General features: G+C 38.7%; 1 protein-coding gene across 1 annotated transcript in view; it reads right to left on the bottom strand.

Annotated features, from left to right (window-relative positions):
* Nucleotides 1-1,378: 1,378 nt before the first annotated feature.
* LOC131689555 (heterogeneous nuclear ribonucleoprotein L) overlaps nucleotides 1,379-22,792 on the bottom strand; it is an 803,699-nt gene continuing 782,285 nt past the window's right edge. Inside the window, exon 13 of the mRNA XM_058974744.1 lies at nucleotides 1,379-15,249. Within this exon, the coding sequence (XP_058830727.1) occupies nucleotides 15,056-15,249 (194 nt within the window). The 3' untranslated portion in view covers nucleotides 1,379-15,055. The remainder of the gene's footprint in view (nucleotides 15,250-22,792) is intronic.

Here is a 22,792-nt window from a genome sequence, read left to right as displayed (position 1 = left end):
TCGACCTCCGGGTCAATATAATAGATGTGTCCGGTCTTACCATATATAGTAACTGAAACACGTCGAAAAACAGATATGTTCACATAACTTCAATATTGTCGTTTATTCCAGTGTTTTTTTTTATCTTCGTCTTACTCTTTTGGTTTGCCTTTTTGCGCTATACACACATACACTACTGAAACGAAATCGCTCTAGGAAGGTAGTGTGGGTACTCTCTATTTTGACCGACGGTATATCCTTCATCAGTGAGGGTTTTTTTATCTTGCCAATGAAAACCATTTTATTTTGTTCGAAACGAGAAAATATCAATCAGCTGTGATTTTTTTTTGCGAGAAAATATAAAAAAATGTCTCCTTTCTTTTGCTATAACTATCTCCTAATATCTTGTTTGCTAATGTATGTATTCGTTTGTTTTTAATTTATGTATGCTTATCGTTTGGTTGCTTTTGTAATGGTTCTCTGCTTTGAGTAGAGTGTATAGTTAGGTGGGAAGTACAGTAGATTTTCTTTTCGTTTGTTTCGTTAGCTTGCTCTCTCGAACTGAACATGATTGCAAGATTTTTTCTGGACTCTGATGCAAACTAGCCGAATTGCGAACCGGAAATATTTGATGGAATTTTTTAACAACTTAAGTTTAGAATAAAAACTGCGAAAAATAGTTGCTCAAATATTGAATCATTAAGTTGGAAAGATATACAACTTTTTATAGCATTTCTTAAATGAAGATTCCATTGGCCAACATACACGTGAACTTAGAAATACTGTCTGCAGAATAGATTTTCATAAGTAGTTGTCGGATTGTTTGCCATTTTTGAGACACTGTTCGACTGTTTTGATTACTGAAAAGTAATGTGTCTTTCGCTTTTGTAGTCAAAAATATAGCACCGATGCCATTTAATATACAATTACGTTTCGATTCGTGGTTCACACTTAATTTTTTATACCGAATCTCAGCTTTTTTCGCATCTTTTGCCAAAATCTCAACAGCTGAGATCTCGGCTAACATTTTTTCTGCTGAGATATCAGTAAAAGTGACGTTTGATAACTGAGACTCGGATAATATTTCGCCGAAAATTAGTAAATAAATGTCACTTTGCTGAGATATCAGTATCTCAATTTGCTGACTTCACGGCTGTTGGGAAATTACCGATCTGAATTGAGTGTGTTCCATCTTTTCTCAAAGCTAGGAACGAAATATAGGTCTCACTTGTAAGATATAGGGCCATAGTGTGGTCTTCTTGGCGAAGTCTCAGTACTACGCCCCTTTGGTGTTTACATTGGCTTTCTTTTTTAGAGTCGACTTTCGAACAAAAATTGAGAATGCACATGGAAATGTCACTCTAATTCCGATTTATTTTATGGTTTATCCTTGGTGAGAGTCAACCCGGTCGTGCAACGTGCCTGCGAGAAAACATGAAATTATTGAAAGTTGCGGCAAATATAGTCAGTTACCGAATTGGCTGAGAGCAAATTGGGTCATTAAGCAATATACAGTTTTCGATAAATTTTAGGTCCAATATACATAATATAACATTATTTAAAAAATAATTCGTTGTAATACGTAAAACCGATTTTTTTGTTTTTTGCAATAAATCTTATGTAAACATAGACAACCATACATAGGAAAACTGCGGTTGTTTACATCTGGCCTATCAAGACAACACCCAAAATGAATAAAAACTATATGCATTGGATGGTGCTTATAGCAAATAAAAATAACCCTGCGAGAAGACATGTATTCATTTTTTTCTGACAGGGCATCATTTGTCGTATAATTTGATATGTCAAATGCTTCTAATAGTGTCAAATCAAGACTGTCAACATATTTCCTTACTTTAAATTTAAATTTTAAATTACCTGAGTTGGAAAAAACATTGTTGTGATCACGAAAATCAGCTTTATCGATGTATGTAATAAAAAAAAAAGATTTGTTTTTCTCATTTAATGACCCAATTAAGAACATGTTGAATCTCAGCCAAGACAAGTTGAAATCATTTTGAATCCGGACACTTTATTCTAAATCAGCGAAGCTACCGGACGGATTTGGAATGTTTAGATAGGGATTTGTTTGGAAAATACACGGTTCACTGGTGGAAGTTCCGTCTTGATACGAGGGCCGGCGGATAGTGTGGGTAGTATGGGTAGTACTACCCACTCGAAAATAACCGAGTGGATAATTACCCACTCGAAATTTTGGACATTTTCATAAATTTGAAATCTGCCACGTATGTATCACGGGCACACATTTGAAAATATCGATGCACAACAATTTCATTTACACAAACACACTGCAAGTGATTTAATGTAAATGTAATGCAAATGTGTGTATTGCGAAAATGAGACAAATCCCTATTCTATTACCCTCACCCTATGCTTACTACCCACTCGTGCTAAAAGTGTAACGCCGGCCCTGCTTGATACGATCATTAAAAAACTGAGAACAGAAAATTGATCCTGCACGTATCCATACTAAAAACCTGTTTCTGCATGCTACAGGACAAAAGTTTTATCTAACACAAGGCCCCCAGCTATTTGTTCAGAAACTGATAATCTGGCAATTAATTGGCAGCTGCGCACTTAAAACCAAACTTTTTATAGATGACACCATGTTTGTGTTATCATTTAATCTCACACAATTTCCGTATATTCTTTCGGAAAAGTCATCAAAGACTCCGATTTCCAGCCTAAAATCATACACATAGCACTCGATCGGGCCGTATCAGATCTTCTTGGTGAACAAAGGTGATCAGCTATGTATTTTCAGGATCTCGAAAAAATATTCAGCCATTACATATATCTAGAAAGTTCGCCCAGATAAGCACAGAATTGTAATATCCCGTTTAAAGCAAGCAAATTACACTATTCGCGACAAGTCATTTATGTAAAACTACCGTATCTACATGCTCGCTCATAAAGTAGAGATCGACAGTGTGATTACCGATTCTAGTTGGTTTTGTGTTTATCTACTAAAACACGGGGTTGGCTGTTTGAATAAACCCTCACTCCAGTGAGCGATGATTTTTAACGGCAATCGGACAGGATAGGACAAAAAGTTACGTCTCTTCAAACCCGTATCTGGTGACCTTTGGCGGGACTGCTTTAGTTGATTACGTCGGCGGCAAGTTCACAGAGAATCATTAGGATCTGCATATTGTGGGGAGAGTCAACATGATCTATTACAAAGCCCCGCGTAAATACAGTCGGCCCAATTCTGCGCCGCGTGCGACGTGAGACGACTAATCTCAGCTCACTCTACGTAACTTTTCTCACCCAATTCTGAAGAGTCACTTCGGGTGACGTGAGACGCCCATTTAACAGCAATGGGGAATCTCACATTACCCGAGTCGACTCTCAGAGTCGGGTGAGAAAAGTCACATAAAGTGAGGTGAGTTTAGTAGTCTCACGTCATACGCCGCGCAGAATAAGGCCGTGTGTCTGAAGAATCTGAGGCTTTTCCTCAAAAGATTTTCTAAGCACTTTTTTGAAGAAATTCTGAGCAAAGCTATGCCACTCACTCAAATTATTATGCTCTCTTAGCTCAAAAAGACAATTCCCATTAGGGGACATTTGTTACTGTTCCTAAAAACTAAAAACTCTAAGCGGATGAGATTGCTTGTAAATGCTATTTTTTTCTCTTGAGAGTCCGTTAAATACAACAGCTCGAGGAACCAGTGACACAAATTCGAAGCAAACAGCTCCTGATTTTGGACAGTTGAGATTAAAAGGTGTTTTCAGCACCAAAAAAACACCAAAAATTCCAAGTGGTTGATTATTTTAACCAGATTAGTGTATTGGGAACTTCAATTCTCACGGTACGACATAGGATTATCTCTCGATGATAATGGATCTAGCTTACTCCACGATCTTTGCTACAGTTTTAAGGAGATTGTGTACTGTACTGTCTATGATCACATTTATACCCCAATTGTGTTGCTAGAAAATTGTCAAAACGAGCGATGAAGTTTGTAATAATTTCCGTTATCTTTCAAGTCTTTGCAGTGGCTTACAACTCAAACACGTTCGTTATTTATTCTTTTATACACTTTAGATTTGATAATACAACTATTTATTGTGAATAAATCTGAATGGGACTGACAAAGCCGTAGCGTGTTCTTCTGGGGTTTATGCATCTAAATTTATTTTATGACTTAACCTCTTATTTTATAAAGCAGTTAAAAATTTCAGCGCCCTCCACCCCCTTAAAGTTGGCGTCCTTGCGGTGCGGGGTCCAACCCGAAGTGTGTTTCAAATGTGTTTCAAATTTCAAATGAAGCAACAAACCGAATAGCAGCATATATAAGTTTCAAAGATCGAAAAAGGCTGTTTGAAATAATAAAGCAATAATAATCTGTGATCGTTTCCGTTCTAATTTCACTTTGAAACTCCTATATAGAAACCCCCACTGCTGATTATGCCCTACGGAATTCGATCGATATAAAAATAATGCTTGCAAGTCGATCTGACCACCCGCTTTAAGTAAGCACAAACTCAATTGAGTCCGCCCGTCGTTTAGAAATACCTACAGAAGCATGTTATCAGATGCCTTAGTAATAAAAACGCACTTCGAATATCCGAATTATGAAAGTGTGTGCCAATAGATTCAATACCGTAGTTACCTACAAGCCGCCAAAAGCATTTTGACATGGAAATTACCAGCCCATTTTTTTCAACTGAACAGAACTGCTAAACTCAATCCAAACTTACCCTAGCAACTTCATTTTGCAAATCATCGAGTGTACACAACTCGAGCCATACCCTAGAATTACTAAACTCGTTCGTTTTAAATCGCGCACGTGACTAGCTCTGCACACGATACAGAAACGAGTGCATGTTTGTACATGATTGACGGTGTTTAACCACTTACTGTACCGCCCGGACGTTATAGCCATGATGTTGCGTGTTTGGCAGGCTAGCGATGAATGATACAAACGAACACGCAGTGCAACAGCCCCATATTGACGGCTCTGGCTAACCAACGAGCGATCTGCGTTTGACGGGCAACTGCAATCATACTACAGCTGCTACGGCGGCAAAAAAGGCGAATTGATGCATTTTTATTCTGGTTCATGTCGCAGTTCATTTGACGACAAAAGGGCCGTGTTAAGATCGCTAGCTCGCTCAGTATAATGATACGGACCAAGAATGGTACCGATAATTACTGTTTATTTCAATAAAATCAATTTACAGGTAGAACCCAATAATCTTTTCAGGCCACGTGATCATTCGTGGATACGAGACAAAATCTTTTGAAATCGATAAAGTTATTTTTGTAAGCAATTATTTTTGTCGCATTACACATCAATATTCTGTAAGATTGTGAATAGTGATCCCCTCAGATATATCAAATTGAAGAAGCCGACGCCGACGAAAATTCTTAAAAAACGCATCCGTTGGAGTTCCAAACGGCCAAAGGGAGCCTCCCGCCTACTCATTATCAATTCAGTTAGCGACAGCAGCATTTAGCAGCAGAGAAATACGCCAGAATAAAACACGGTAAAATTAATGTACTCGTTTGAAGATCCGAAATTCTCTGAAGACGCACCTAGGCCGCCCTGTCATCAAGGGTCTGCCGGGCAGGTATAAGATTACTCCTTTTTGTTACCAGACGAAGAAAATTCTTATTTCAACCTTACAATAATCTGGTTGCGTATTTATTAAATATCCTGAACACTCCCGTAGGTAATTTTTTTGTCCGTTAAATATTTTCAGGACCAGACATATGGCGAATTTCGGATCCCGAACATTTTTCTTTGCAATGGCAATTCCGCAAACAAATGATTTTTATCGCTCTGCAATTTTTACAGTGTACAATTCGAAATTACTTTCTCCAGCGACGTACATAAGATTTTCTTTTTTCATTGCATTGAGCAATTTTTTGCCGATTGCTATGACGTTTTTAGTGTTTTTCTATTAAAAGTGTGCCATTTCGCAAAAACTCAAAATATCGCAAAAATTCTTCGCACGTCGCTTTCTATCGTGATAAGTGTGGAGAATAAAGTCATACCGAAAAGGGTTAATTCTCGACAAACATATGATTAGGGCTCAAAAGCAAACTGTCAAAATTCACTTTGGGGGGAAATTCCGGATGAACCATTAAGCGCCGAGCACTGCCGTTGGTAGCTTTTGAGCCATAATCGAGTGTTTGTCGAGAATTGTTAGTATTATGTTATTTTATTTCACGTTTGCTGAGTATAGGCCTTGAATGTATTTTTGGTATTTGCACACGGCATTATCTTAAGCATGTTTCCCACCGATAGGCGCTTCCATGTAGAGCGCTCATCAACTTTCTGAACTAACACTAAGGAATCGAAAAAACTTTTATACTTGGCTCTAAGTTAAAGATTACGGGAGATAGATTTCCGGCCATGGCCCCTTTCTAAAAGAACTCGCCTGCGGGAAAATACTGTCCAGCTGCATTCTTGTGTTGAAAATACTTGAAATTTCCATTTTTGGTACATCTAAACTACTATTCAAAATCCCATTTTACGGCATCCCAAGTCATCTTTACCAAGGGCAAATCCAGGAACAAATTTTGAAATTTCGATTTTGAAATGTTCATTGCACAATACCTCATAACCTAATTATAACCTCATTTCAATATTAATTCGTCAAAAGGGCGAAAGTGTTTTTTGTAAACAAACTTGTTTCGCTCATTAGTCTGCTGCAGAGTGGAATTTCATGAGAAATATGCGTTAATGTAAATTTTTACCCTTCGTAGAAGTAATTTCAATTGTTTTCTGCTTTGAAATTATAGTAAATTAAGAGAAACCATCAAAACAAAAGTTTGTTTACAAATCTTATTCGCCCTTTTGCAAATTTGGTATGGATTTAATAAAAATCAGTTTTGGTGGTCGAATTTGGTTTGGAATGATTGAGTTTAGAACGAATTATAATGGAAACTATTTAAAAAACCTCAATAAGTTAAAAAAAATTCCGGTGAGAGTTCCGACTCCCAGGACCCTTCCCATGAATCCGCCACTGATGTTACCAATGCGTCAAGTAAAATTTTCAAAATATGCCTATTTTTTCGTGCTCTACAGAGTTCATGCGAGCAAGTTTCTAGTTTGGAAAAAAATATTAACCGGAAATTTTCAATCGATTTTTATGGTCGCTAGATGCGGAAATAAATTTTCTAATTTTTCATTAACCCTTTGCGACGCACTGGCACGTATACGTCCCACCTTCTTCTCCTAAGTTTTTTATTGGATTTCTGGTTAGCGTAGACATACAAATACGAATTCTTTCTTTTAATCAAATCTTAGGGATGTAAGGAGTACAACTAGCACAAAAATAATGTGAATTTGATAATTGCTTATTAATTGTAAACAATTAAAAATCGACAATCTCGTTTTTCATAATAAATTTGGCTGTGTCTGAACTAAAACTCCTAGAGATCCAAAAAAAATTCGCAATTAGCTCAAACATTTTTTTCAAAGATTTTTTTGCAGCATTTTACGCAGGTCAGTTTTTTTTGAAAAAATTTATCAAAATATGCAAAAATAGAGCTTATTATTATGTTGGTCTTTAGAAGATTCTGAGAGTCGGGGATAACTTCTCAACTAGTATAAAGATAGATTATGTGATTTTCGAGGTCGCTGATTACGATTCTGATAACAGAATTTGAAGCCATTTACGAAATTTGCGAATTTTGTTACAATGCGCATAAAACCCGATTTACGAGTGTTTTTGGGGTCGCTGATTACGATTCTGATGTCAGAATTCGATAGTTCAAACTTGTGCCTACTAAATGGCAACCATTTTTTACGAAATTCGCAAACTTTACAATTTTGCCTAATGAAGTCGCCATATTGGATCCGCTATCACGAAATTAAGTGATAACGTCACCATCATGATCAGTAACCCCAAAATAAAACATGAGATTGGTCAAACCCAGTCGCCATATTAGATCCGCTATTTTTAATTTGACAGTTCTAAAGTCAGAATCAAAATCAGCGACCCCGAAAACCACCTTTTAAAACATTTTCGGCCAATAAAAAAACTTGAAATTTAGCCAAGCACAGTCGCCATATTGAATCTGCCATTTTGGATTTATATTTTCGACGTCAGACGTAAAAAAACAGTATTAACAATGAAAATAAAACTCGCATCGCAAAGCACAGTGGGACGAGCCCGGACCTAAGTCCATATATGAAGCTTGTGCGATATTCTCACTAGTATTTTTCTCCTATCAGCTGAGCCAAGGAGTTTTTATTCTCAGGTGATACGATCCTCAAAAACGCCGATCAGCCATGTTGGTTTTAGAAACGACAGCTAACAACATTGTTTACTAGATCTCTCCATTTGCTTGCTTGGATTTCAGTGGGTAAACAAAGTTGTTGGCTGTCATTTTTCTTCCCCGCAGTCTGCTGCACGCTTACCTCACTCCTCACCTAGTTACTGCCAAAGACGAATCACCTTAGAACTCTAAACACCTTGAGCTGAGCCATCAGAGACATTTTTGTGAGATTTTGGGTGATTTGAACGTAAAATGAATTTTTAGCAACTTTTTGAAGGGCATAACTTATGTGTTTTTTGCATTATTTGACCATAGGACCTACATAGGGTTATTTTCGTTTTTCAAAGAAACGGTGTATTTTATGCATGGCATTTTTTCACCAAAATTATCCGCGTGATTAAATTACATCGTAAAATTGCGAAAAATAAGTCACTAGTTGGTTTAATTAGTGTTTAGATAACTGTTTGTCATGAATTTTTATTGAATGCGAACTTCTAATGCGATAACAACAATGACGCCCGTGAACGCCCACGATCACACTATACTCATTCAAAATCCTTTAATTTTCTCTTTAAAATGAGACTATGCTAGTTTTGCGAAAACTTGCGATAAGCAGTCAAAATTTAGAAAAACTGTGAATGGACACGCATGGTTATTACTGATATTAAATTTGAATAATCACTTTATGGCTAGAATAATGACACGATTATATGCACAACTTTCAAATAGCATTGAGAGCATGATCTCCAAGGGTTTTACTAGCGTTCAAGAGTAAGGAGCCGAGTGAGAGGTATGGTTTTTTCGATGGTAAAGGTATTAAGGATGTTTAAAAATCAGTAAATATTTTCAACCATTTGAAATATATCATAAAATGTTTCTGGAACTATTTCTTGCTAAGTTACGCAATAGCTGCCAAATTGAGTGAACAGAGTTGAGTTCTGGTCAATTGGTGAGACTATTTTGATCCGAATTTTCATAGCACTGATATAGCTGCGATATTATTCATATAAAATATGATCATTTTTAAACGCGAAAAAGGGGTTTGGATTTATTTTTATTTAAGATATGAAATAAGCAATCTAAGTAACTTAAAACACACCTGCGAAAAAAAAATCTTTAACCATCTTGTTGATTAGCAAACTACTGATTAGTGATTAGTGAACGTAATTAAACATTCCACTATGACGCTTTTTTGAAAATGAAACAAAATGTAGTTTTCATATCAAAACCCACTAATGAATTAAACGTTCCAAAATTAGTCGAGCACATGTTATTTGATCCGTAAAAACAAAATAGTCATTTCTGAATCCCCGTAATGAGAAGTCAATCAATTCGTTTCAATATGGAAAATAAATTCCAAAATTACTATTGAAAAAAATCAATATAAAAGACAAAATACTTACTTTTGAACCACTCTAATAAGTAGTAAAGCTAATTTTTATTTTTAAAAGCAAAATAGGAATTCAGAGCACAAAAATTTCTTTAGGCACACGAAAATGAATATGCACAAATCTCGACAAACATATGATTAAGGCGTTACTAGTCGAACACAATTCACAACAGTTTATGAAAGAGAAAACTTTTCTCTTTCGTTTACTACCAACATTTGTGATTGGCGTGTAACGGTTTGTCCGGAATTTCCATTCAAAGTGGATTTTGACAGTTGGCTTTTAGGCCCTAATCATATGTTTGTCGAGAAATTTTAAGAACAATTTAGAAAAAAATATATTTTTGAGACACCCTAATGAATAGTAAATGTTTATTTTTAAAATGTTCTAATATCAAAAACGAATTCAGCGTACCAAAAGTACATAAAACCGTCCTATTTGAACCGACTTTAGTCCACCTTTTTTTCTAAGTCGTACCACTGTGCAAAGAGTTAAGCAAAAACGCTTCTTTATGAAAATATTGAGCAATTTAAAAAAAAAATGCAGAATTATTATTTTCATATATCATCTCAAAACCGCGTTGTATTTTGAACAAAAGAACATAATATAGCTAAGTTGTTAGTTTTTTCTATAAATCAAGATTTTGAGGGTGTGGATTAGATCATACCAAATTTGTACTACGAATGGTAGACCTAAAAACACATTCCAATGCTTCGGATATTCGCCCCGAAGATTGTCATCATCGACTATCGTTCACAATACTTGATCGCACGTCTATTCAAATCAATGAGCTTTTAGAATACAGAAGAGCTCTAGAGGCTTTCGAAAAGGAAAGATTTCTACGATGTATCCGGTCTGATAATGGACCACTGTTCGATGGCGTCGAATATAAGCAATTCTGATCAGATAGAATCATTCAAACAGTAATCTCCACACCACTGCTCCCACAGCAATAAGGGTTAGTAGAGAATAACATGAAAGCAATTAACAAAGCGATGGCATCTGTATTGAATAATAGTCGTTGTCAAGAGTAATTAAAGGTCACTATTTTTGTGGGCAGTTCCGCGACACATTTGATAGCAGAATTACTCCCGGAAGAGATTATACTGGATCGCAAAATAAAGCGCCGTCTTTCGCTTTTACGATACACGAAGCCGTTTTGCTTAAGTATAAAACTATTGGTACATCGACCCTACTACATAACGGATGTAGGTTCATTGTAAATAATGGTCCGCTCTAAACAGGCTCGTCTCTAACGTGGACATCGTTCAACTGATTTGACAGCAATTTCAATGCTTAATAGCAGGACATTAAAAGCCGTACAGATACAAATGCTGTGCTACGGCATCGTCGAAGTAGCATTTCTAGTTTTATAGCACACTTCGTGTAATCTAAATTTTAGGGAAGGCTTGAACAGTACCATAAAACCTTAATTGTTACTAGGGCTTGGTTGGTCGAGAAGTTCGTGTATTCAGCAGAGAAGTTCAGATAGATCGAACAGCCCTTCGGTCGAACATTGTACCGTCCGAAGCAAACCATATACAAAACGCTCACTAGACCGGCTATCCTCTACGACAACGAATCCTGATGGATTATACTGGCAAAGCACCAAGGTACCCTTAGCGTTTTCAAATAGAAGAGGTAGTGCGAACGGTCTTATGAGGGAGTGCTTGATTCTCGCGAAACTGTGGCGGTGTGAGTGAACCTGACATGTATATTTTAGGTTAGAACGCAAACTGATTTTTATTTCAATCACGACTTCGAAAAAATAGTGACCGAACAATCGAAAAAAAGAGAAATGTGTATTGTGCCATAGAACACAGAACGCAGAAATTGAATATCTAAGAAACATGAAACTTTAAAAGAGAAGTATATGCGGAAAACTTACGAAATAAGTTGTAAGGTAGTCAAAGTGTGATACTAACCAGAGATGAATTTAACAAAATGACGATCAGGAAAATAAGATAATTAAAATACTTTAGACAATTAAAAAAGGTAAGATGAGATTCATCAAACCAGTCGACACAAGATGACTCCATGCACCCAACTTCCTTTAAGTTATACCCTATCAAATGCAGACAGTACTTCATTGAACTTCCTCTTGCCTCTTGTAGCATCCGTAAACCAACTAATGTGGTATTTGTTCCAGTGAGCAGATTATGGAATAACTAGTAAAGCAACAAACTCTACACGCAAAAACATAAGACAAAACCAAACAGTAAATCAAACATTAGATTGAGCAACGAGTTTCAAGATATTTAGCTACTACATACGTATTGATTCTTGTGTTTTCATTCGTGTACGTGAATTTTTATGTGTGTGTACGCTTGTGTCTGTCGCACATACCCAGACACACATACCCACCCACGCGCAGTCACACTGTTTTGTCACTGATTGCTTTCCGGTGTTGATACATATTAATTATGTTGTCCTCTATCGTCTAATTAGCGCCTTTCGATTTTTTGTTTTCTTGTTTTAAATAGTAGTTTACTTAATAATGATGCCTGCTACCGTACAGTTATAGAATTGCAACTAACAAAGATGCTGCTTTCGCTCTCGCGCGCCTTGCGCGACAACGGTCGCGACTCAACAAAGAGACAAACTTATATTGATAAATTTACCAGCTGTTGATAGTTTTTCTTCTTCTTATTCTTCATTTTGCTACACTGTAACCTTACGCACATACATAACAAAACATTTACACATCCACAGCCTTTAATTTACAACGATAATGATATTGCAACTAAGTCGGAATAATGATATTGCAACTACATGTCGGAATCGGAATAGAGTCTGGCCCTTGCAACGTCGGTTGATGGGGTCGGGTGGATCGCTTGGATAAACACGAGCATTTGCGATGGACCATTTCTAAACAAATTAGATCTGTTGATTGCCCGTTTAAACTAATAATTGAGTTTTCGTTTTGTTTTTGTTCTGAATCGTCAAACAGTGCTTATTCATTATGAACTAGTTTCAGTGTGTGTGTGTTTTTTGTTTGGATAAAATGATATTTTTAGACACTGTCTTTACTACGATATTTTACTTTCGACGGGAAGCTGTATAGAACTTCTCGCGAGTTTGTCTGTTGCATTAACTGCTTCTTTCACTAAAATTTATTTAGCTTGTATTTGGTTAATTCTTGTTGTGTTTATTCGCATATACTTTCAATAATAATGAAATGATATTTGTTCAACATTGGACCACCATACATTATTGATTATTTTCTTCTCGTTATTTATACAATAGGTTTAAGAACGTTTGGTTGAATCTGTCAATTTCTTTTGTAAATATATATGCATCATCTTCTCTTCTCGGTAATATGCTTAAAAGTTAGCGTCTTCTGTTCAGTATTCCTCGAATTATGTTTCTGCTGTGTGATTTTTGCTTGTTTTTGGAAATTTGTGTGGGATATGTTGCTTCTGAACTGAAAATAGTAAACGAATTTTCTATGAAAATAATAAAACGAATAAGAACACCAACACAAACAGTAAAAAATATAGCTGTAGAACAATAGAACGAAAGACGAAATGAAAGGTAAAATCAGCGCAAACACACGGACGTAACTTTCACAATCGATTGGACAAAAATAGTTTAATTCTTCGTGGCGTCTTTATTTCAACAACAAATAAACTCCTCCATTTGCCTCTGTTTTGTTTGCTTCCTAATTTTTGGCTATCGTAGTTTCAAAAAATTGATTGTGAAAATCTGGCTTTGCCCGATCAATCGTGGGCTTTTCTATTACGCAAAGATTTTAACGATAACTGAAGCGGTGAGGAACAAAAACATAATCGATAATTTAAAAAAAAAACAAAAGCAACAAACTATCGTCCGCGGGAAATAAATGGGGGAGGGAAAATATCAATAATCAACTGTTTTCGTTCGCTTGCCTGCGTTCGTCTCACTCTGTTGCGTCTAGCCTTAAAAACGAAGATTTTGTTTACCTTATTTTTTATAAAAATGTACAAAAATGAGCTAAGTCTTAACAACTAAGTTACATTTGAAGAAATATGTTTTTTTTTGTATTTTATATTGTTTGGAAATTTCCCAGTTTGAATTGTCATTCCGTTTCGCTTCATTACTAACAAAAATAAAAAACAAGTGACTGCGAAACGAAAATAAAACAACAGTAGCTCCCCCTTCGCAACGCTAATGCATTTTTTGGCCGGTCAAGTGGGAAGGGGGCGTTAGATTCTTCCGAAACATGCTGCCAGTGTGGGTGTGTTCGTAAATTGTTTTAATGTAATTTCACTTCTCGTAGTGTGTGTATGTAACAGATTGACGATATCCATATACTTTAGTGGGCTAGTGTACTATGTTTATGTTTTGTATATGTATGTATGTAGGTGTGTGTTGTGTCAAACAGCGTGATGATTGTTGTTTTAGAAAAACTTGCTGCAAATAAACAAAAATCTATACAGTTTTATCGTTACGCTAACTAACTTAATGTTTAAATTAAATGTTCAAATTTGTAGTTTTTTGACTTTTCCGTTTTTTTCTGTTTTTGCTTCCTCCTTCTTACAATACAATTTGAAACTAATTCCTCTATGTTTTACTCTCTCAATTAATTTAAAATAGGTCAACAAATTCAATTTTTTCCTTCAATTTTACTCTTCGCGCTTCAGTTAGCGCAGAACTAAAATCGAGAAACCTATTTCTCGTTCACTTCCTGTTTTATCTACAACATTGAGCCAGTTAAAAGAAAAAGCAAATTCTATTACCTATAGAAAAAAAACAACAAAATCCATAATTTTGAATCCAATGCAGCTAGATTTCTCTGCGGCTACAAATAAAAAAGTGAAAAGAAAAAAAGAAAAACCTACTTCTCTAATTGCCTTAGTCTAAGCAATAAATAATGTCTTTTTTCAATTTTCTTCACTGCCTCCTCTTCTGTTCTTCGCCGTCGCCATAGTAAAGTGTGTGTGTGAAAAATGTGAGAATTTACCTCAAAAGATGCAGAAAAGACAAATTTTCTAAAAAAAAACAAGATGAAGTCGTGAGTAACATTTCGCTGTGCAATTAACTACTACTTGAACTGATCGAAAAAAACTAACAATTCTGATTAAGGTGAATGACACATGCTCTGAATGTTGCCCGCTGACAAAAACAACAGTTCTTTGTTGGCGATTATAGTTATCGTTATGTTATCGGACGTTGGACTTTGCCTTAACTATCTTTGATATTTGTAGTAAGTTGTTTTTTTTGTGTATATGAAACGGTACGGAGACCGCCGGTATCATTGACCATCATTCATCATTTAGAGAGGGGCGGAAAAGGGAAGGACCTTTCACGAATATGACGGCGCTGTTTGGTAGCAGCAACAGTAGTAGTAGTGGTGGTTTTGGTGGGGTGATGAGAGCTGACGAACCATTTCTTCGGTGTTTTGGAGTTACCTTCGGCTGCCATATCACGCGGTGCATCTTGGCTAGCTGGCTTACATTGGCTCGTCCTCAATTTTGATGACCGCTGACATCACACCGCCGATGGACGAACCGGGTGCTGCCTGTGCCATCGAGTGACCCTGCACACCGAGGTTGTTGATATTTTCGATGTTTTCGTTGTTCCATGCAGCGTTCATTGTCTTAGACGAGGAGAAGCACAGCTTCATGATGAACGGGAATTTTGTGCCTGAAATAGGGTAGAAGGGTGCATTAATAGAGTCGTTAAGGTGCGATGAGATTACGGATGGAGACGGCAGTATTTTTACGATGGTATTTGGTTCAATATAATTCAGCGTGATTTCGTTTCTATACAGAAGGAAATTATTTAGAAATAACCTAGATAGTTTTACAAGAAAACGCTCAATGCGTTAACATAACTGAGCCGTGGGTCTTTTTTTATGATTTTTACAATATGTAAAAATTAAAATTAACTTTCAACTGTCCATCGAGTCTTGTTGACGCAGCTTGCTGCTGCGTTATGAGATCCTCTTCCTTGGTGGTGAAACATTAGATGCGTTGTCTGCCGCACCTTGAGGATCATTCGGTCCGTCTTCTCGCGTTTTTGTTCATGCCCAGGTCGTCATCGTTACTGCATTCATGATGCTAACGGTTGGATGTTCTTGTTTGTTGACAAACCTTTTTCATCGGCATTTGATTCTTTATTGGTGGTGTTGGTTTGGAGGCATTAGGTGTAATCGTTGTTACTTCGCTGTTGCTAATGGCAATTGGTTTAGTGATACTGGGCCCGATCGTTGTTGAGCTGGTGTTTGTTAATGGCCGGTCCGCAGTCGTTAGTTGAATAACTGGTTATGGTTTAGCATACGACGGCTGTATACCGGCGTTGGTCGTAACAAGTGGAATTTCTTTAGCAGCCTCTGCGCCGGGTTTTTCGAGGTGTAGCGGCTGATCATAGTATTGGCACGTGGGAATCTTCCCAGGGTACGTGACCAGTGTTCGTTTAGAATATCCAATACCTTAAGCTGATCTGTATGGGATGGTCAAGTAGGAGGGAACAGGTTTTGTCGGGTGCATTCTCGCCACACAAACGCCGTTGCGAAGTCCTGGGAATAAGTTCCTTCAAGTATCTTCCTTAACATTATCCACCTCTCCGTATTTTGACATGAGTTGTTTGATAGTGACGGGACCAGTAGTGCAGCTTTATTTCAATACTGTCATTATCTATATATGTTGGGATGCTTTATAAAACGTCATTATTTATGACGACGTATTTCAAGTTGTTCTGCGAAGAAAAAGATTCTGCTTGATTATTGTTTCTGAACAAAATCAGTACCGCATGACGTAGATGGTAGATTGCACAGAATTAACTTCTGCTACGTAGAACTTAATGTTCACCTTCAACATTTGCTCCACTTCACGAATCAATGGTCTTACCGGACATTGCAAGAAGTCAACAGAAAAACAGTTTGCCCGCAACGGGGAAAAATTGCATTGCACTAGGTAGAAGGAATCCATTTTTGCTTTTGCAAATAGAGCTCCCGTAGTCTGCATGCTGGCCTGACTCATCCAGCTAGTCCGGTTACCGCCGTCGGCTATGACAACGAGATCACCCACGTATATTGACTTGGTATCGTTGAACCATTCGATGCGCCTGCAAATAGTTGGTAGGTACTCTTTGAGCCGCCGAGACCAAAACATGCCTGACTGATCTGATTTCAACAACCCCTGGCCACTGCCTGGGATGATCTATTGGATTCGCTATAGGTTGTTTCACACCCCTTGAACTTCCGAGTAAAAATGGTTCAGTGCTAACGCCACTTGCTCTACCGACTCCAGAGGGATATAGGTAAGTGGCCTGGAGTGCATCAGATTTTAGAGTAACAATCCTTCGTCACCCAGTTTTTCCCGTATCGGTGCATTTGAGAGCGTTTTTTACTGAACCGTATTCGTGTTGGTAATGGTGTCCGCAAGTCCAGCAGCGATCTGCTTCCGCAATACTTTCTCGGTACCGTGGAAGTTGGTCCCGTTGTCAGAGTACACATCCAACGGTCGGTTCTGCGCCCGATTAATCGTCGAAAGCACATAATGCAACTCCCTATCTTGAGACTATCCGCTACTTCAAGATGGATTGCTCTTATCGAAAGGCATGTAAGTAATGCGATCCATCACTTCTGGCTGCTCCGCCCCACGATCACTAGCATTAGTCCAAAGAAGTCGACCCCCACGTAAGAAAAAGATCCCTCGAATGCGGACAACTTTACTGAAGGCACAGGTGCCATTCTCGGTATGGTTAGGAGCGATTTGTAAATTTTGCAGTGCTGGCATCGTCCGACGATCTTCTTCACCGTAGCCCGAAGTATCGCTATTTTGAATTTTTGCCTTATTTCATTTACGACTAGTTCTGAATTTGCGTGAAGATACTTTTGATGAGGTAGCGCAAGGTAGGATGACAGGATGCTTTACATCGAATTCAACGTGAGTTGCTGCTCCTATCCGTCCGTCTTGGCGAAGTACGCTGTTTCGTCTATGTACATTGAAAAATTGTAAATCTGACTGTCTTTAGGAAGTTCAATCTTTGTTTTTCCTACGAGCATGAACGCAAAATCGTCCGAAAATGAATGTTCTGGACAGATTTGCCATATAGAATTTTTCGCAATCAACAGCTCGTTTTGTCCAAGTTGGCCTACGTTCCGACACTCTGGGGCTGCACTGTTGGATGACAAACAAGTTTCATTCCGCCATTTCGTTGCCTCATCTGCGAAGTTTACTTTTCTCGGAAGCCAGTATCATACGTTGCAATTGGTTAATTTCTCCAATACGACAGGCAACATGCTGTCGATATTTCCTGCCATCTGACCTGATCCATGCCAATACCGTACTAGAGTCCGACCAAAAGAACTTTTTCTCGATACTGACCGAGTGATTGTCGGAGATGAACTTAGCCACACGAGCACCCAGGATCGCCGCTGGCGTAGGCACAGTATTGACAGCGGTTTGTCTTTGCCATCACCATAGCGCACGTCGGTCGTTGTAAAGCGAAAATATGCCGCACAACTGAAAGCTTCTTCGCTTGCGTCAACGAATGTGTGAAGCTGTACAGAACAAATGAAACCTGAAGTGACTCCTGTAATATAACATCTCGGAATTAATTTGGTCATCCCAGTCTACTTCGGAACGCTAAATAAGCATCTTACCATGTAATAGGTAGGCCGCCAGGAGCCCAAGGTTCATGACACACCGCAGCACCTGTCGCTTAATTGGGTTCTGACCTGTTTCGACAATGACTTAGTAGTCAGCACACATTTCTGACGAAAATTCGATCACGTCATCGATGTTCATCCAGCGCATGCGAAGAACTCGCTCCATCTTTGCCCAGAGTAAGCTCTTTTATGTAACCGTCCCGCATCTCCTATATATGTACTTCCTCGATTGTATCGAAGCTGTCCAAGAACTCATCTACTTAGTGTGACCGGATGACAGTCTCGACTGAGTAACGGTAGCTTTATAGCAAAGCGATTAAACGCCTTTAGTTAGACTCCATGAAACAACCCATCAAAGCATTCCCACCCGTGTAGCCCAAAATGGAACTTATTTGTTAGGGTGAACCAAAATCCGGAAAAGATGAGCGCGTGCAATTTCCCGAAAGATGATTCATACGTGGGAGATTCTCATTGGTTGGCTCAAGGTCGACACGAATCAGTCTTTAGAATTCTCGGTTAAAGCATTTTCTATTATCAGAGCGTCCTCATTGGAGTGATAGACATGAACGGTTGAGTAAAATTAAAGTCGGAATAAAGTCACGTTTATAGTGAATAGAAGTTTAATTCTTAAAGTGAACAAGTACCAGCAGAAATCCCGAAGGCTGTTTAAAATTACATGCAAGGTGCTAGAAGAAAAGCAGCGAGAGAAATTTTCGAATGTTAGCTAAATTTGCTACCCATAAGGTAAACCAATTGTATGTGCTATATATACGGTTTGCAATAAAATACACGTTAACAGGTTATCCCATTAACGTGGGTGCTAATCCAGGGCTAGAAAGCCGATGATTGAATAAAACCGTCAGAACATTCACGCCGGATCTCACTCCCCCTTCGGGAACATTTCTACTCCGTGTACCACCCGCTCACGAAAGCTCGAGCTATTTTCCGCCCACTGGCAATTAGCCGCTCGGATAAAGCTTCATCTAGCCAGGACACCGACCACGAGACCAGGGTTAGAACGACGACGGAATTCGAGAACGCATGCGCAACGAAACCCAGTCACCCGCCGCGGGATTCCAATAGGATGTGGTATGCTAGCTTGTAAGAATTCCGGCATGGGATAGATATCGAATTGTCGATAGGTGATCGAACCAGGGGTTCACAAACGAAATAGATTTCTATTTGCTGATTGTCGCGTTTACTTTAAATTTAGAATCATGTAGATTAAATTAAAATAAAAAATGAATCGCATTACGTTTTTGTTAGTTATTTCACCGATTGCGTTTTAATTTTGTTAGTCGGAGCTCGATATTGAGAGCGAACAGTAGAACCTTTAGCCACCTAACGAGTTACGAATAAGTCGCGAAGAACCGTTGAAAGTATTAACTCGCCCTAAGAAAAGGGTTTCAGGCCGGGCAATCCTGAATTCTTTCTGAACGACCTCCTTTTGGGAGTGGCGCTAAAATCGTTTTAGGTCCTTTGCATAATAGCTTCCGTTTCTAAGCTCAGGGAGAACTAGATAGGCTGTGTAACGCGGAACAGGTACACGCGTGATTTGACGCGCGTAAGGAAGACGTTACATCTGCTCTAGGATATTTGGAGGCGAATTCTTCGGCATTTCTGTTATTTATATATGCCGAACAAGGCGAACAGGTCCGAACCAGAATGTCGCGAATGTCCATCAGGTAAATGTGCGGTTTTTCGTTAGGGTTTTCACGCCGCGCGTGTGAATGGCGATGCTCAGTACGAATGCCGATTTGTGAAACATTTTATAGATGTCACCACTTACCGTAATTGTTCGTTCCCAAAATTCCCCTTTCAACAGAGCAGAATTTAGCGAAACGCCATCCACATTTTCAGTCGTATCCTAGATTTATCTGATCTCGTCCGATTTTTTCGGGTTATTCACAACAGAAGGTACCAAGTTTTTCGCGATCCTGCAATTGATAACTCTTCCTCAAGGGTCCGGTGAGCATATCTCTTATGTCGGTACTCCAGCCAACGACGCGTCACATGGTCCGGGAATTCGAAGTGATCGTATCGCAAATTACGCAAACCGACCTATGATGCTTTCAGCTAGGATTTTCCTCGCGCATATTTCTTCGACGTATTCCAGTGTCGGCCCCGGCGTCTTCTTGCCCAAAGTAGGCTTACACTATTTAAAGTAAATCTTTATTTGATGCTTCCAGAATGTGGCAGAACAGGCCAGATGAGGTTGCTGTATTTGATGCACCAAAAATACACCAACCGTGACGAGTTTTTATTGCCCTAGTTTTCCTTCTCTACTTTTCAGTGGCAGCGAAAAATGAAGCTGGCCCAAACCAATAAGTATCCCGGGGGTCGCATTTATATAATCCGCCATTGGTAAGTCTATCAAGTAATGATGTGCCTTAATATATAGTGTCTGTACTGGAAGTTTGAGTTTTGATACGGTTCAAGCCCGTGGAATCTAGAAAGTAGTATCTGCTGGCGCACTCGATATACATATTGAACGATACTGTTTGAGAGTTAACCTCGGATCGGTTAACCCGATGCGAAGTTAACTCGTCTCCAGTTCACGAAAGAAAAAGCTCTCCTGGCGGCCAACTTTCTCCTAACGGATCGGCGATTGACGGTTAATGCGAAGATATTCACCGATCCATTCCTCTCTTCTAGTGTGACCGGGACTACGCAAAATGGCGTTTAAAAATCCTCGCTCTCGATAAGTGCTTCTCCGCCGAAGATGCCTTTTCATATTTTGTGTGCAACAACCAATTATATTTGAGATCGCAACCATCAATTCTGCATTGATGGTCAGCCGACATCGACTTCCACTGTTAAATACAGAAACTGCTACACTCTTTAATTCGGTGATTCAGTTGATTACATGCCAGACAACCACGCTCAGAGTTGCTCTGTTTCCAGGCAGGAAACTTGAATTCATTATTGATGCTATGAGCGTGCACCAGAGCCCTCTTCTTTTGTTTATTTTTCCGATCATTTTTTTCGATAATCGATGGAATCTTTAACCGACATCATTGGAGACAAATATTCGACAAAAGTCTTCAAAGTTACATTAGAAACCTATCGCTTATGCATAGCCCATTGTAGCTTCAACTGTGATGAAAACTTGGAGTAACGACAGATTATTTAAATGTGCCTATTCTGCTGCTGCTATCAAATAATCGCATAGCCCCTGCAGCTACATTCCAAATTCGATCAATGACTCGAGACGTTCCAATCTAGGTATGGATGTTTGATGAAATCTATTCATAGGGATCTTAATCAGTAGGCGTCCATACAAGGTTTGGGTAACGGTGGACACCGACTCGCGTAGAAGCAATCGACAACGTACAGACCCACAGGCGTTCCTTTTAAGGTATCGTTGCAGGCGAATTAAATTCCGAATCCGCAGTTCGGTGTGGTTATGTTGTATTGGCTAATAAATATTGGCTTTTCGAGTCGAGATGCGAGCTGGATTGGCAATGGCTCTTGAATGTCACAATTCAAATAATAACCCGAAGTTGGCGGAGCAGGTGATTATGGTTCCAGTGGAAGTAACAACGGCACAATTGATTGGAACAACTGATCAGATACAGGTATTTGCGGCTTTGCTCCACAATGATTATGCTCTGAATCTGGAAATGGATCAGGTGGTTGTGTTAGTGTTGATCCTGATTTGACGCTTTCTGAAGGTTTTTGTAACGAGGTTGCCTTCGCCGGAGATCCAGGAGGTACTTAGTACAATCGGCCTAGATACAGAAATGATCGAACTCCGGTATATCGACGAGAGAGGAGTGTAGGTTGAGTTGTTTGTATTCCGCTTCGAGACTTCCGGACTTGGTGCCATCTTGTTCGTACCGTGCATGCTGAAACTGTGCTCCTTATGTAATTTATTTCCAATCCATTGACTGACTTTTTCTACACTCGTTGGAGCGTTGCTTGCTTTGCTGATGATGCTTCATATATTTGTTTCCTTCTCTTGCATTCTGTCTAGTATCTCGTACTTCTCTTTTAGCAAAGATTACTCAAGTTACTCTTCTTCTAGGACACACTTCCGCTCTGCAGCTGGTTATATCCCGATCTCTTCAATTCCTTTTCTTGGAAAATAAAACTGTTTCGTCGAAAATTTTGCTCCTTCTCCAGGCGTTGCTTTTCTAGCAGCATACGACCCGACCGTTAGGAAAAAATTCTAATGCTAGAGTCTCCGGTACAGTATCCACAAAGACACTGTACCGGAGACTCTACCATACCCAAAATGGTACCAATTTTGACATTCGTCGCATTGGACCATATCTTCCGCCCAGTCAGGGTAGTCGTATTCCTCGCAGCAGTTTTCCTACTTTACTCGCAGGTTTTACTACTACCCAATCACTATTTTCAACATTTTCAATTTAATTTCAATCCTTCAAAAAATTAACATCCGAAATAATGAATGTAATTAGTTTTTTTTTAATTAAACGATAGTCCGTTGCATTCTACCCTGATCGCAAAATAAGTTAACTGTCTAATCCAGGGATGCCAGATCATATCACTTGAAATTTGGGAGCAGCCTAGGTAAAAATTTGTGGTATGGAAACCCGATCAGAATGA

This window comes from Topomyia yanbarensis, chromosome 3 (assembly GCF_030247195.1).
Source record: "Topomyia yanbarensis strain Yona2022 chromosome 3, ASM3024719v1, whole genome shotgun sequence".
In the NCBI taxonomy this organism is placed as follows: Eukaryota; Metazoa; Arthropoda; class Insecta; order Diptera; family Culicidae; genus Topomyia; species Topomyia yanbarensis.
This window is presented reverse-complemented; position numbering and strand designations above follow the sequence as displayed.